The sequence below is a fragment of the Rattus rattus genome, chromosome 5 (assembly GCF_011064425.1).
Source record: "Rattus rattus isolate New Zealand chromosome 5, Rrattus_CSIRO_v1, whole genome shotgun sequence".
Classification (NCBI taxonomy): Eukaryota; Metazoa; Chordata; class Mammalia; order Rodentia; family Muridae; genus Rattus; species Rattus rattus.
Window position 1 is genome coordinate 89,355,496 of NC_046158.1, and position 14,789 is coordinate 89,370,284.

Consider the following 14,789-nt stretch of genomic DNA (forward strand, 5'->3'; position numbering starts at 1 on the left):
TGCTTGAATTACCCTAGTGGCCTAGAACAAATGAAACTCAAGACGGATGATCAAAATGTGAAGGCTTCACTCCTTCTTTAAAAGGGGAACAAGAATACCCTTGGCAGGGAAGAGAGAGGCAAAGATTAAAACAGAGACTGAAGGAACACCCATTCAGAGCCTGCCCCACATGTGGCCCATACATATAGAGCCACCCAATTAGACAAGATGGATGAAGCAAAGAAGTGCAGACCGACAGGAGCCGGATGTAGATCGAACCTGAGAGACACAGCCAGAATACAGCAAATACAGAGGCGAATGCCAGCAGCAAACCACTGAACTGAGAACGGGACCCCCGTTGAAGGAATCAGAGAATGAACTGGAAGAGCTTGAAGGGGCTTGAGACTCCATATGTACAACAATGCCAAGCAACCAGAGCTTCCAGGGACTAAGCCACTACCTAAAGACTATACATGGACTGACCCTGGACTCTGACCTCATAGGTAGCAATGAATATCCTAGTAAGAGCACCAGTGGAAGGAGAAGCCCTGGTCCTGCTAAGACTGAACCCCAGTGAACTAGACTGTCGGGGGGGGCGGCAATGGGGGGGGAGGGTGGGGAGGAACACCCATAAGGAAGGGGGGAGGGAAGGGATGTTTGCCAAATGTACATAAGAAATACTCAAGTTAATAAAAAAAAATCTATAAAAAAAAAAAAAAAAAAAAAAAAAAAAAAAAGAATGCACCTGGACAGATCCATGACTGCAACTGCATATGTTGCAGAGGATGTCCATGTTGGGCACCAATGGAGGAGACACACTTGCTCCTGTCAAGGCTGGAACCCCCAGTGTAGGGGAATGTCAGGGTGGGGAAGTAGAAACAGGGTTGTTTGAGAAAGGGTAACACTATTTTAGAAGAAAGGGAAGGGGATGGGATAGGAAGCTTAAGGATGGGAATCAGGGAAAGGGAATAAATTTTGAAATGTAAATAAAAACATAAAGAAAAGTAAAAAGGGAGACATAGCAACAGAATCTGAAGAAATGGAAAAAAATCATCAGATCATACTACAAAAGCCTATGTTCAACAAAACTGGAAAATCTGAATGAAGTGGACAATTTTCTAGATAGATACCAGGAACCAAATTTAAATCAGGATCAGATAAACCGTCTAAACAGTCCCATAACTCCTAAAGAAATAGAAGCAGTTATTAAAAGTCTCCCCCCCCCAAAAAAAAGACCAGTTGGGTTTAGTGCAGAATTCTATCAGATTTTCACAGAAGACCTCACACCAATGTTTTCCAAATTATTCCACAAAATAGAAACAGGAGGATGACCCAATTCCTTCTGTGAAGCTACAGTTATGCTTATACCTAAACTACAGAAATATCCAACAAAGAAAGAGAACTTCAGACCAATTTCCCTTATGCATATTGATGCAAAAATACTCAATGTAATTCTCACAAACCAAATCCAAGAACCCATCAAAATGATCATCCATCATGATCAAGTAGACTTTGTAGGTTATTTCAAGACAAACACACAACAGTTCCTTATCACTAGGCCAACACAGCAGAAGATAGTTAAATAAATACTCTACATGGAGGAAAGAAAGTTTCCCAATTATGCAACACAGGAAAGAATAAATTTCATGGGAGCAATATCTGAACAAACAGTTGGGAACAAATCTATCATGTCCAATAAGAGAAATCAGCATAGCTCCTGTTTCTAACCGAAGACAACAAAGGAAATCAATAATAATGCAACACACCAGAAGTTGATGCAATGAGATTGCAGTCATTAGTCAACATCTTCAGTAGTAACCCTAATGATCCAAAATAACGAGTCTTGAATGCTAGTAAAGATAGGAAGATTGGCTTAGTGCATTAACAAAAATATATCCAATTATTCGAGAACTCCAACAAATAGGCCTTACTGATAAAGGAACTCGTGGATCAAGAGTAAAAAGGGTAAACATCTATCTGCCCACTTGAAAGAAAACAAAGAAAATGAGCACAACACTCTGATAACTGATAGTAAACTTCAAGGCACAAACCAGCACTGAATATCAACAGAGAATGTTCAACAGAAGCGTTTATGGATGTATCATTTTCCCTGGATACAATCCTTTAAAGCAACACCAAACATAATTTCGGGTTTCAATTATCAACACAACACACAATCAATGGGAAGAAACAGATGGATCTAAAAACTAATACTTCTGTTAATTAGGAAATAGAATTTCATTCTAGAAAACAACTTCCTTTTGCAATTCTCCAGATGTTGTAGAAGTAGAACAAAATATGCTTGAAACACACTATCAAAGTGGAGTTTTCTAGCATATTTTAATTGTGAAATAATGAGGCCACTATATTTTGAAACTCATCTTTAAATATTCATGTACTACATATTTTTATATGGATATGGTAATTTAGTTTCTTACTGATGATTTTTTTAGTACAACTCTATGACTTGATTATGCTTAAATAATTATCCTTGTTTCATGCGCATATGCCTATATATACAATTAAAATAAGTTTACTAAATATTCTTGAACTAAGTTTAATATGTATCACGTGTCAACTTTTCTACTAAACCTGACATTATAATATATATTTTCAGTGTGTATGTGTTTTTTTATTATAAAATAACCCATTCCCAAAAGTGAAATCGTTAGAAAAGTGATATTTTTGAAAGGGTTTATCACTGCTACTAAATCATGACACACAATTGATATACCCAATAGTTTCTAAATAATTTTCCCTTAAATTTGACAGCTCTAGTTGTCTTCTGAACAAAATACATCAATGTTAATTGGAAACAATGGTACCTAATTTTATTATTTATGTTTAGATATTTTGCTATGGTGGTTGGTTGGTTGACTTTTGGCTATCCATTCAAGATTATCCCCAGATAAACCATATATTAAGATATGCAAATTCTTACAAATTAGAATTTATTTAAAGGGCAGAACCAATATCTAGTATCAAATCTTCCTGGTCTTACCCATCTTGCTCCTCTGCTTCCTCAACAGGGGATTGCTGCCTTCTCTCCTTCACATACTTTCTTTGTGGACTGGGTCTTCGTTTTGTAGAAGCAGCAGCTGCAGCAGCAGCAGCAGCAGCGGGTACAGCAGTGGGAGTATCGGAAGATGCTACAGCTGTAACAGCAGCAGTAGCACCTGTAGGAACAGAAACAGCGATAGCAACAGCTGCTGCTGCAGCAGCGGCTACAGCAGGTGAAGCAGCAGCATAAGTAACAACCGCAGCAGCAGCAGCAGTAGCAGCAGCAACAGTAGAAGGGGCTGCAGCTGACGATGGAGCAGCAGGAGGAACACAAGGTGTGACAGCAGTAGCAGCAACAGAAGCCACAAGAGCAGCAGCAGCCGCAGGACCAGTAGCAGCAGCAACAGCAGCAACAGCAGCAGTAGCAGGAGCAACAGTGGGAGCATCGGAGCCAGCTGCTGCAGTGACAGCAACAGCAACCACCGCAGCAACAGAAGCAGCAGAAACAGCAGTGAGAGAAGCAGCAGCCACTGAAGTCACTGCAACAGCGGCAGCAGCCGCAGCGGCAGCAGCAGAAACCACAGCAGGGGCCGCATCTGGGGCACCGGCCGCAGCCGCAGCAGGAACAGCAGCAGCAACGGCAGCAGTCGCAGCAGCAACAGGTACAGCAGAACTGTCAAGTGCAGCCTCAGGAGCAACATCAGCAAGAGCATCAACAGCCACAGTGGCAGAAGCAACTGCAGCAGCAGCAGGAGCAGTGGCAGCAACAACTGCAGCTACGGCAGCAGAGGCAGCAGCAACTGCAGCAGCTGGAGCAGCTGCAGCAACAACGGTTGCTGCAACAATAGCAGCAACGACGGAAGCAGTAGAGATAGCATGAGCGGTAGTAGCTAATGAAGAGCCAGAGGATTGAGTCGCATCTTCTGTTTCGTTGCTTTTATCTTTCTTCCTCGTTGCTTCAACCTTTAATGAGAGTTGAATACCATTTCTTTTTCATTATAAAGAGCCCCTCCCAATAGTCTTTATGAGTTGACTTGAATTATATGAATTTGCTTCATAAAACATTTTGGTGCTCAGTTTCCCAAAAGTGGTAATGGAAAGTTTGGGGGATTGTGTTTCATTTATTTCTGAGTGAAAGTATTTTATTTTTAATTGCTGCATAGGACGCAGTTCCTTTTGAGCTTTCCCTTACATGGGATGGGAAACTCCATGTGTTCTTTGCCGACTAATATTTCTAACTCCTGTATAACTGATATAGAAGATAAACTGTGCTAGAGATGTTTAACATTAAAAGCTACATTTACAGTTGTGACATTTGATTCTTCTACAACAAAGGAAGGTCTCCTAGCTCTGTATTATATTTCTTCCACAGAGCCTTTTATGATCCTTCCTTTTTCACTTGGATCTCATGGTAACAAAAACCCAAAGGTACTCAAAGAAATAAAGAAAAGTATGCCCCAACACATTGAACAGATTGACACTTAAGAGGTCTCAGTATGATAATTTGGAAATTATGATAATTTTCAAATTTCACACTTGTTCACTATAACATCTGATAACTAGGAAGCAATCTTATCACCTATGTTAGCTTCAGAATCCATCTATAAAATTCACCAAGTTATCCACTTTAATTAAACAGTGTATCTGACAAAGCCATTTGATTTTTTTTCTTTTGTTTGGAAACATGGGGAGCTGAACCCAATTCTACTTTAAGAATGTTTCTGGATGTTTTTTCCACTATCCTTAGCTGTATATAGATCACAATTTAGCCTTGTATTTTGGAGTATTATCTCAAAATTTTAGCCAAAATTTTAATATGCTAATGTGATGAAACAATATGTACCAGAATTTACAAATAAAACCATATAAAAGAAATGGCTGATTTAGATTTAGGGGTAGAAATAGAAGTGTATAGAATTATAAACTCTTGTCTTAAAAATATGGTAAATCATGTTACAACTATACATGATAATATTTTGAGTAAAACAAAATGAAAGTGATAAAACAACATCAAATGGACTTGATTGGCTGGGGATATTTCTTACAATTCTCAAACATAAATATACTTTATGCCCTCCCTCCATTATTTCTTTTGACCCATAACATTCTCACTGGATTTCTTAAATAAAACCAGCTTGCCAATTGGAAAACAACATAAAAGTTGTCTAAGTTAATATTTGATCTTTGACAAAAAAGCCAAAACTATACAGTGGAGAAAAAAAGAAAAACAATAAAAAAGCATTATTTAACAAATTGTGCCAGTCTAACTGGCTGTCTGCAGTAGAAGAATGCAAGTTGATCCATAATTATCACCTTGTACAAAGCTCAAGTCCAAATGGATCAAGAACCTCCACATAAAACCAGATACACTAAATCTAATAGAAGAGAAAGTGGGAAAGAGCCACGAACATATGGGCACATGGAAAATTTTATCAAACAAAGCACCATGGCCCAGATTCTAAGATCAACAATTGACAAATGAGATCTCATGAAACTGGAAAGCTTCTGTAAGGGAAAGGACAATGTCAATAAGACAATGGCAATTTACAGATTGGAAGATCTTCAGTAATACTACATCAGATAAGGAGCTAAATAAAGTTCAAAATATAGAAAGAACTCAAGAAGTAGGACTCCAGAAAACTCAATAACCCAATTACAAAATGCAGTACAGAGCTAAACAAAGAATTCTCAATTGAAGAATCTTGAATGGCTGAGAAGGGCTTAAAGAATTATTCAACATCCTTAGTCATCAGAAAAATGTAAATCAAAACACCCTGGGATTCCACCTCACACCAATCAGAATAGCTAAGATCAAAAACTCAAGTGACAGCACATGCTTTCCAGGATGTAGAGAAAGAGGAACACTCCTCCACTGCTGGGGGGATTGCAAACTGGAACAATCACTCTGGAAATCAAGCTAGCATTTCCTCTGAAAATTAGAAATAGTTCTACCCAAAGACCCAAATATACCTCTCCTGGGCATATACCCAAAAGATGTTCCACCCGACCACAAGAACATGTGCTCCACTCTCTTCATAGCAGGTTTAGCTGTGATAGCTAGAACCTGGAAACAACACAGTTATACTTCAAACTGAAGAGTAAATAAAGAAAATGTGGTTCATTTGCATAATAGAATGCTATTCAGCTATTAAAAACTTTGCAGGCCAAAGGATGGAACTAGAAAGTATCACCCAGAGTGAGGTAACCCAGACACAATAATACATACATGGTATGTACTTACTGATACGTGAATATGAGCCACAAAGTACAGAATAGCATGATAAAAAACAGACCATATGAAGTTTAACAAGAAGGATGGCCCAACTGGGTATGCTTCAATCCTAGTCAGAATATAATAATTGGAGGCAGAGGCTGGGTGAGAGAGGGGAGGAGGAAGGGAAAGGGGGGCAGGATCGGGTGTGGGGCAGACAGAAGAGAAACTCAGAGGACCAGGAGTAGGAATGAAAATATGCAGCTGAGGGGCATGGGTGGGCAGGGTGAACCTGTCTAAAGTCCCAGAGACCTTGGATATGAGAGGCTCCCAGGATTCAATGGGGATGACCTTAGCCAAAATGCCCAAATGTCGGGAGATGGAACCTGAAGGAATAATATATAGACAGGGTTCCCATTGGAGGGACAAAGCCAGCCACCTACTTTTAAAATTTTTGACCCTGAATTGTTCCTGTCTTAAAAAAAAATGAAGGGTCAAAAATGGAGCAGGAGCAGAGACTGAAGGAAAGGTTATCTAGTGATTGGCCCAACTAGGGATCCAACCATGGGCAGGCACCAAACCCTGGCACTTTTACTGATGCTATGTTATACTTGCAGAATGGAGCCTATCCTGGCTGTCCTCTGAGAGGCTCTACCAGCATCTGACTTTGACAGATGCAGATACTTAAAGCCAACCATTGGACTGAGGTCAAGAGACCCCTGTGGAAGAGTTGAGGGACAGATTAAAGGCGCTAAAGAGGATTGCAAACCCATCGAAAGACCAATAGTACCAACTAACCCAGACCCGTCAGAACTTCCAGAGGCTAGGCCACCAACCAAAGAACATTCATGGGCTAGTCCATGGCCTCCAGCACGAATGTAGCAGAGGATGGCCTTGTCTGGCCTCAGCGGAAGATATGAGCTTAGTGTTGTCTAGACTCGATGCTCCATGAAAAGGATATGCTGTGGGGTGTTGGGGGTGCGTTGGGAGTAGGTAGGTAAAGGCAGTGGGTAGGTGGTTAGATGAGGGAGCACCCTCTCAGAGGCAAAGGGCTGGGGTTTGGAATGAAGAACTCCGGACGGGGGGTCGGGAAGGAAGGCAACATTTGGAATGTAAATAGAAAAAGTAGTTTAATAAAAAACATATGTTTTTACAGAAAAAATGCAAACAACTTGTTTTTTTTCCTCATCTTTGTGTAGAGATAAGCGAGTACATCAGAAGGTATGCCAGTAGTAACCTTGGTTTAGTAAAAGCAAATGAGAACGATGAAGCATGATGATATTTAAGCACCTCTTCATGGTTTTTACACAGTTTTCTATTGAAACTGTCCTTGTTTGATGGACACATGAGTCTGCATCAACATGGAAGAAACCCCTGACCTTACATGTGCAGAGATTCTAGCAGAATCCATAGGTGTTACCTACCTTGAAGTTTATCGATTGTACCTCGACAGTAACTATAATCCGCCAAGAAGGAAACACTTACCATTTAATGACTTTTATAATAAAGTATGAAATTATAACCTTTTTTCCATTGAGAAGTTTAAAATATAATGCTATTAGTTCTATTTCACATTGTTTTTGATGAAAGAAAAGTGTGTTTATGTTAAGATTTTTAAATTGACTGTTGACATACCAGTGGCTGCTTATGTTTGCTGCCATCACGCAGGTTTTGATCATCTTCTATCATCACTGTTCATAATAAATAAACATCCTTAGTTATCCCACAAACAACATTAAAGAAAATATCATAGATTATAATTATAATCAAAATGTATTATTGAAGAATCTATTTTCAATAAAAAGAAAGTGACAGTGACAAATGTGAAAGGATCTTACTTTTCTTGCTAAAGTTATCTTCAAATATCTGAGATCTTAAAGTGCTTTGTCTTTAGGCTAGTATGTATACAAAATTAAAAATGTGCGAGATGGTATTTTTATACTGTGGGAAATTTTACACTTTCTTAACTCCAGTAGATCTCCTAACAAATATGGGTATTTGGGGTTGAAATTAGGTTACAGAAATATAAAAGTAGAAATACCTAAAAATGTACTCATTTATAAATCATTTTCATAAGATTGCCAATACTTTCCTTAGACTTCACTCAAACTGACATTTTTGTTATCTAAGACAAATCCTTTTTTTACATTTGGAGGAAAATTTAGTAAAAAATGAGAATAATTCTTCCATTTTAGATATGTTAAAATGGTTCACTTCCCTTTCCACCATAGTCCTCTGAATTTCTCCTCAGAGAAGAGGAGGAAAAGGAGGTACTGGAGGAGGGAGGAGGAAGAAGCTGTGATCAGGATATAAAGGAAATAAATAAAATTAATGAAAAATTTGAAGCATAAAAATTAAACAAAAAACTAATTTCAAAATTAATAACTTATATCATAAAAATAAAGACTGCAATGCTGATGCAAAAAATGGTATAATCTGTATATTAAAATATTCATTAGAATTTTAAATAAAAATTCCTTCTTTCCACAATAATTTTGTGAAGTTACCTGATGTGAATGTTTTTCTTTCCTGTCTTTCCAATTTTGCATTTGTATCAAACTCTTTTATTTCAACAGGATCCTGGATGAGATTTGAAACAAAACATTTGGTTGTTAAATCATATTCCATAAAATATGATGAAAAATATGGAGAAAAAATATTTACCTTACATGGAGTACATTTCTTGTGAAAGACTAGAAAAGAAAAAGAAATTATAGTGATTTAAATATAAAATAACTATTCTATATATCTACACAGAAATTATGAAAGTCACTCATTTTAATTCACATATGAATGGTTATTTTAAAATTGGATGAGAGGATAATGATTCTAATTTGCTTTTGAGAATATGGTTTTAATAAACTGATAATTCTGAGAAACCTAACTGAAATAAAAAAGGAATGCATACCAATTGAACTGTGAATAGATAAAGAGAAAAGTGCTTTGTATTCAAAATCCTTATAATTGTCTTGATTGTCAATGAATAAGAAAAGGTAAAAGTGTATTTCTTTAATGGAACCTTTATAACCAATAATTCCAATAATGTATCAAGTCACTTTTTGCCCATAATTTAGAAATTGAAAACTGATATTAATATTTTGAAAGGAAAGTAAAATTTATTGTACACAAAATTTGTATAAATGAATTTGTTTATGAAGTTTATAAAGTATTCACATTTGTTTATGATAATTGTATGCCTACATGTTCCATGTAGTATATATATATATTTTTTTTTCTGATCAACATGCATGTGAAGGAGTATAACATTATTCTTTAGCATTGAAACATGCTCATGAAAAGAAAACAAAATTTTATTTCCAATAATATTTTACACACTAACTTGCTACAGATAGGTAATTGTGATATATAGTATGATCAAAAATTTGAGTATTCAAGGAAGAACTTTTACAATTATTTTTGTTTTTAAAATTAGTATACATTAGTTTGCCATATCATCTCAGTACTCAAAAATTGAAAGCCTTTTCCCATATGTGCTCTACCATATCTACAGGTGTCATCCATCTTCAGCTGATGACTAACAATCCTGTTGGTGAGACCACCATAAATTTGGAAGAGAGCAAGATGGAGTGTCAACCTAAATGGTTTTCATTTTCACCTCTTTGAGAATTGTTTTCTTGCCAGCAATGACACCTGCAGGGATCCTCTCCCCCAACAATTTACAGAACTTAAAAATATTTGAAACATAAATAAGAAATACCCAATTTAATAAAGATGGGGGAAAAAAATCCCAGAGATAAGAGGTTGGCATGAGCATTGTTATCACCCTCCACTAGGGCCTCTCATTAATGTTTGAGTAGATTTGTTTACTAAGATAAACTCCTTTACTTGTTATTGATCACTTCCTTGAAATCTAACCGTGATCTCACATTTACTTATTATTTCCTACAAACCTGAAGTCTTTCAATTCTCTGACTTCTAATCCTCTCATGTTTCTGGATCTCTCTGTAACTACACTATGAAATCATGTACAACTAGGTTGCTTTGACATATGTGACACTCTCCTTTGAAGTAGCCATATTTTAAATAACATTGCTATGTGCAAGCTTGACGAAATTTGTTCACCTATGCCTATAAGTACAACTGCAACTGTGCAAAACCGTTATTTAAGATCTTAGCTAGGCTCCAGAAGAAGAAAATATAAAAAGAAAAGGAAAATTCAGATTTACTTTTGATAATTTTGTGTTTTAAAACATCTATATATATTACACAGTTTTAGCTTCCATCAATTATTTTTCTAAAAATATTATTTTATTTTCAACTTTTCTTTGATTTTAATGATTAATTTATTTTACATATGAGTACAGTTTTAGCTTCCATCAATTATTTTTCTAAAAATATTATTTTATTTTCAACTTTTCTTTGATTTTAATGATTAATTTATTTTACATATGAGTACATGTTGCTTTCTTTAAACACACCATAAAAGAGCATGAGATCCCATTACGGATGGTTGTGAGCTACCATGTGGTTGCTGGGATTTGAATTCAGGACCTCTGTAAGAATAGTCAGTGCTCTTAACCGCTGAGTCATCTATCCAACTCCTATCTTCAATTTTCATTATTTACACCTGTCAAATTTATTTCCAAGCCCTCCCAGTATCCTCTCTTTTCTTATTCTTTTTTCTCTCTTCTTTCTAAGTATTTACTTTATTAAATTTCTAATATAAATGATATCTTATTATATAGATATATTTCATATCTCAACATTATTAATTTGAAACGTCATTGAAACTCTATAAATAGTTACCTTAGTGCCATATCACATTAGTTCATAAAATATATTTTTCACCTTATTTTTAAAAAGAAAAAGTTTTTAAAATGACTTATTGGTAATATACAACTACCTTTCCCTCTTCTATTTAGAATATTCATGGGTCTTGGGATGAGCCCCATCAATAAATGCCGGATTCGCCTCGGTTGAAGGTGCTTCATATTATCCTGGTACACCAAATATAAAAATAAAATTATATCAAGATTTTCTAATTACTCTGTAGTTAAACAAATTAAACTCATTCTTTAAAAACAAGTATTCCATTATTTCAGAGTCAAAATCAAGTATATTATTATAAAATATATGAAGAGTACATAATATATGCTGTCTAAATAAAAAGCATGGTTAAACTCATTTGATAAGTGAAAGGCAAACTTCATATTGTACACAGAAGAAGATATATTCAAAGCCAAAGTATCAGCCATGTGTATATTTTCATACAAATACATAAAAAAAACAAACTTCAGGATGTATCATCATGTTTTTCTTTAAAATTGATGTATTAAGCTATTTTTTTTATTTTTTGTTTGTGTATCTTGGATTTTTTATATTAATTAAGTTATTTATCTCAGTGGCAGCTTCCCCTCCCCAGTCCCTCCCTCCGACCCTCCCTTCCTCTTCTCTTCCCTCTCCTTTCTCCTCCAAAATCCTGAAGGCTCCGATTGATATCAAGTGGCCTTGGTATTTTATTGGGTGTTTGAATCTTGCCAGGTGGTCATTTGCACATTTTTTCTTGATATATCATAAGAACAAAAATTAATAGTTATTTTAATTTTTTTCTATAACATGACAAAAATGCTACGTTTAAATTCATCTCCCCTTTATTAGTGATATATTTTCCCAACCATGGCATATTTTTTTAAATATATTTGGTAGTATTCACTGATATCACACTACCAATACACCAATTTTACCACATATTTTTTTGTGTGAACCACTGAAAACATGTTTACTCAGAATTTGGTTAAATAATTAAAACAGCAAACAACCTCATCTGTAATATGCACCTACTTCATGTCACTTAACAGATTTTCAGTAATTGAAAATAGTCAAGGTCACAGAAGTGAGGAAAAGCTAGCTGTGACTTTTGTCACAAATTTGAGAACAATGACTGGTCAAAATCTTATTTAGTATCAAAGAAATTAAAATGGTTGCAGGGAAATCTCAAGTACAGAACAGTCTATTTGTACAGTATAATTATAATAGTTTGCAATTGCCTGTAAAATAAAAGTTCTAATAATACAAAATATCTACATACAAGATCTGAATTAGGTCAAGATCTAATCCATTCTAATGAATTTTCACATCAGTGCTAATAGTATTCTAATTTATTCTGGTTCTTAAGTAAAATAAAGGTAAGTTGAAGATACTGCTTGTTATACAATCACAAGGATATTTGTATACCTTTGTTTACGCTTTCAGATACCAGTCATAACAAATTATATCTTACAATTTTACAATTGAACATTTAAATAAAATTTAAAAATGGAAGAAAAAAACAGTGGACCTATTAAAAACTCTGTAAATTTTAAGAAGCTTAAAGATTCCTAATTATATTTAAAATTGGTTAAATTAAAATTTAAAGCATAGCATGTCACTTGCTTACAAAAGAAAATAATAGGAATTAAAATTTAACAGTTAAATTTTTACATACAGATAATTGAATGCTTTCATTGCCATCAAATTTTCTTTGATTTTCCTCCAATTTCATTTGTAGATCTTCTTCTGTTGAAAAAAAATCATTATTTATTTAGATTAATTTACATATGTATGAAAGCATTAAATCATACAAAAATTGAAAACTTTTAGTGAAATTTTGTTTGATTTTTTTCGCATTTACAGTTTTATTTAATTTAATTTTTACCTGCATACATACTGAAGTAGAAAACACAGATAACCAAAAAGAACTTCAGTATATCATAAAGCTTCCATATTCATAAATAAACATATGCTAAGCCTTCTGGTCTCTATCTGCACCCAGAGCTAAGGCTGTTTTATAGTACTCCAGACCCAAAACCTGCCCAGAGAAAACTGGTCTTACAGGAGCTCCTAAGCCCACAGGTGAGAGCCCACTGTTGGTCCACTAACTATCTGAAGAGGGAGCCTCCAAGAGCACATAGGGCACAGGAACTCTGGAGCAGCCTGGGACAGGATCATCCATTCTCGGTCTGTGCCCAGAGCTAAGGCTCTCCCACAGCCTTCCAGACCCACAACATGTCTGGAGAGAGATCCCAGGAGTACTCTAAGACTACAGACTCACAGTGCCACAGAGGGACAAGCTCCAGTCACAGTCAGCAAGATCAACAAACATCAGAGATAACCAGATGGTAAAAAGCAAGTGGAAGGGGAAGCCCTTGGTCCTGCCAAGGTTGGAACCCCCAGTGTAGGGATTGTTGTGGGGGGGCAGCAATGGGGGTGGCTGGGGCAGGGAACACCCATTTAGAAGGGGAGTGGGAGGGGTTAGGGGGCTGATGGATCAGAAACCAGGAAAGGGAATAACATTTGAAATGTAAATAAGAAATGCCCAATTTAATAAAAAGGGGGAAAATAAAAAGAAAGAAAAAGAACCTAAGCAACAGAAACCAAGACTACAGGGCATCATCAAAACCCAGTTCTCCAACTAAAGCAAGGACTGATACCCCAACCCACTAGAAGAGCAATATTTGGATTGAAACTCACATCTCATGGTAATAATAGAAAACTTTAGGAAAGACATAAATAACCCCCTTAAAGAAATACAGGAGAAACCAGGTAAATAGGTAGAAGCCCTTAAAGAGGAAACACAAAAGTCCCTAAAATGTTACAAGAAAACACAACAAAACAAGTGAAGGAATTGAACAAAGTCATCCAGGATCTAAAAATGGAAATAGAAACAATAAACAAATCACAAAGAGAGACAACCTTGGAGATAGAAAACCTAGAAAAGAGATCAGGAGTCATAGATGCAAGCATCACCAACAGAATACAAGAGATAGAAGAGAGAATCTCAGGGGCAGAAGATAATATAAAAAACATTGAAACAATAGTCAGAGAAAATGCAAAATGCAAAATGGTCATAACTCAAAACATCCAGCAAATCCAGGACAAAATGAGAAGAACAAACCTAAGAATTATAGGTATGGAAGAGAGCAAAGTTTCTAAACTAAAGTGCCAGTAAATACCTTCAACAAAATTATAAAAGAAAACTTCCCTAATGTAGAGAAAGAGATGCTCATGAACATGAAAAAAGCCTATAGAACTCAAAATAGATTGGATAAAAAAATTCTCAATCAGATAACTTTGACTAAATAATCACTATTTTGACTAAAATACTAAATGCACAAAACAAAGAAAGAATATTAAAAGCAGGGGAAAAACGTTCAAGTAACATATAAAGGCAGACCTATCAGAATTACACCAGACTTCTCAAGAGAGATTATGAAAGCTAGAAGATCCCGAGCAGATGTAATACAGACGCTAAGGGAACACAAATGCCAGCACAGTCTACTATACCCAGCAAAACTGTCAATTAACATAAATGGAGACACCAATATGTTCCATGACAAAACAAATTTACACAATATCTTTCTACAAATCCAGCCATACAAAGGATAATAGATAAAAAACTACAACACAAGAAGGGAGACTACACCTAGAAAAAGCAAGAAATCAATCTTCTTTCAACAAATAAAAAAGAAGATAACCACACATACTTAATTCCACCTCTAAAAACAAATATAATAGAAAAAAAAACAATCACTATTTCTTACTATTTTTAACATCAGTGGACTCAATTCCACAATAAAAAGACATAGACTAACTGACTGGA

The 14,789-nt window shown here is 35.7% G+C and overlaps 1 protein-coding gene across 1 annotated transcript in view; it reads right to left on the reverse strand.

Annotated features, from left to right (window-relative positions):
- LOC116900944 overlaps positions 1–14,789 on the reverse strand; it is a 176,742-nt gene that overhangs the window by 41,091 nt on the left and 120,862 nt on the right. The window contains 6 exon segments of the mRNA XM_032902585.1: positions 2,981–3,942; positions 7,826–7,881; positions 8,698–8,770; positions 8,855–8,883; positions 11,049–11,148; positions 12,636–12,706. Of these exon segments, the coding sequence (XP_032758476.1) occupies positions 2,981–3,942; positions 7,826–7,881; positions 8,698–8,770; positions 8,855–8,883; positions 11,049–11,148; positions 12,636–12,706 (1,291 nt within the window).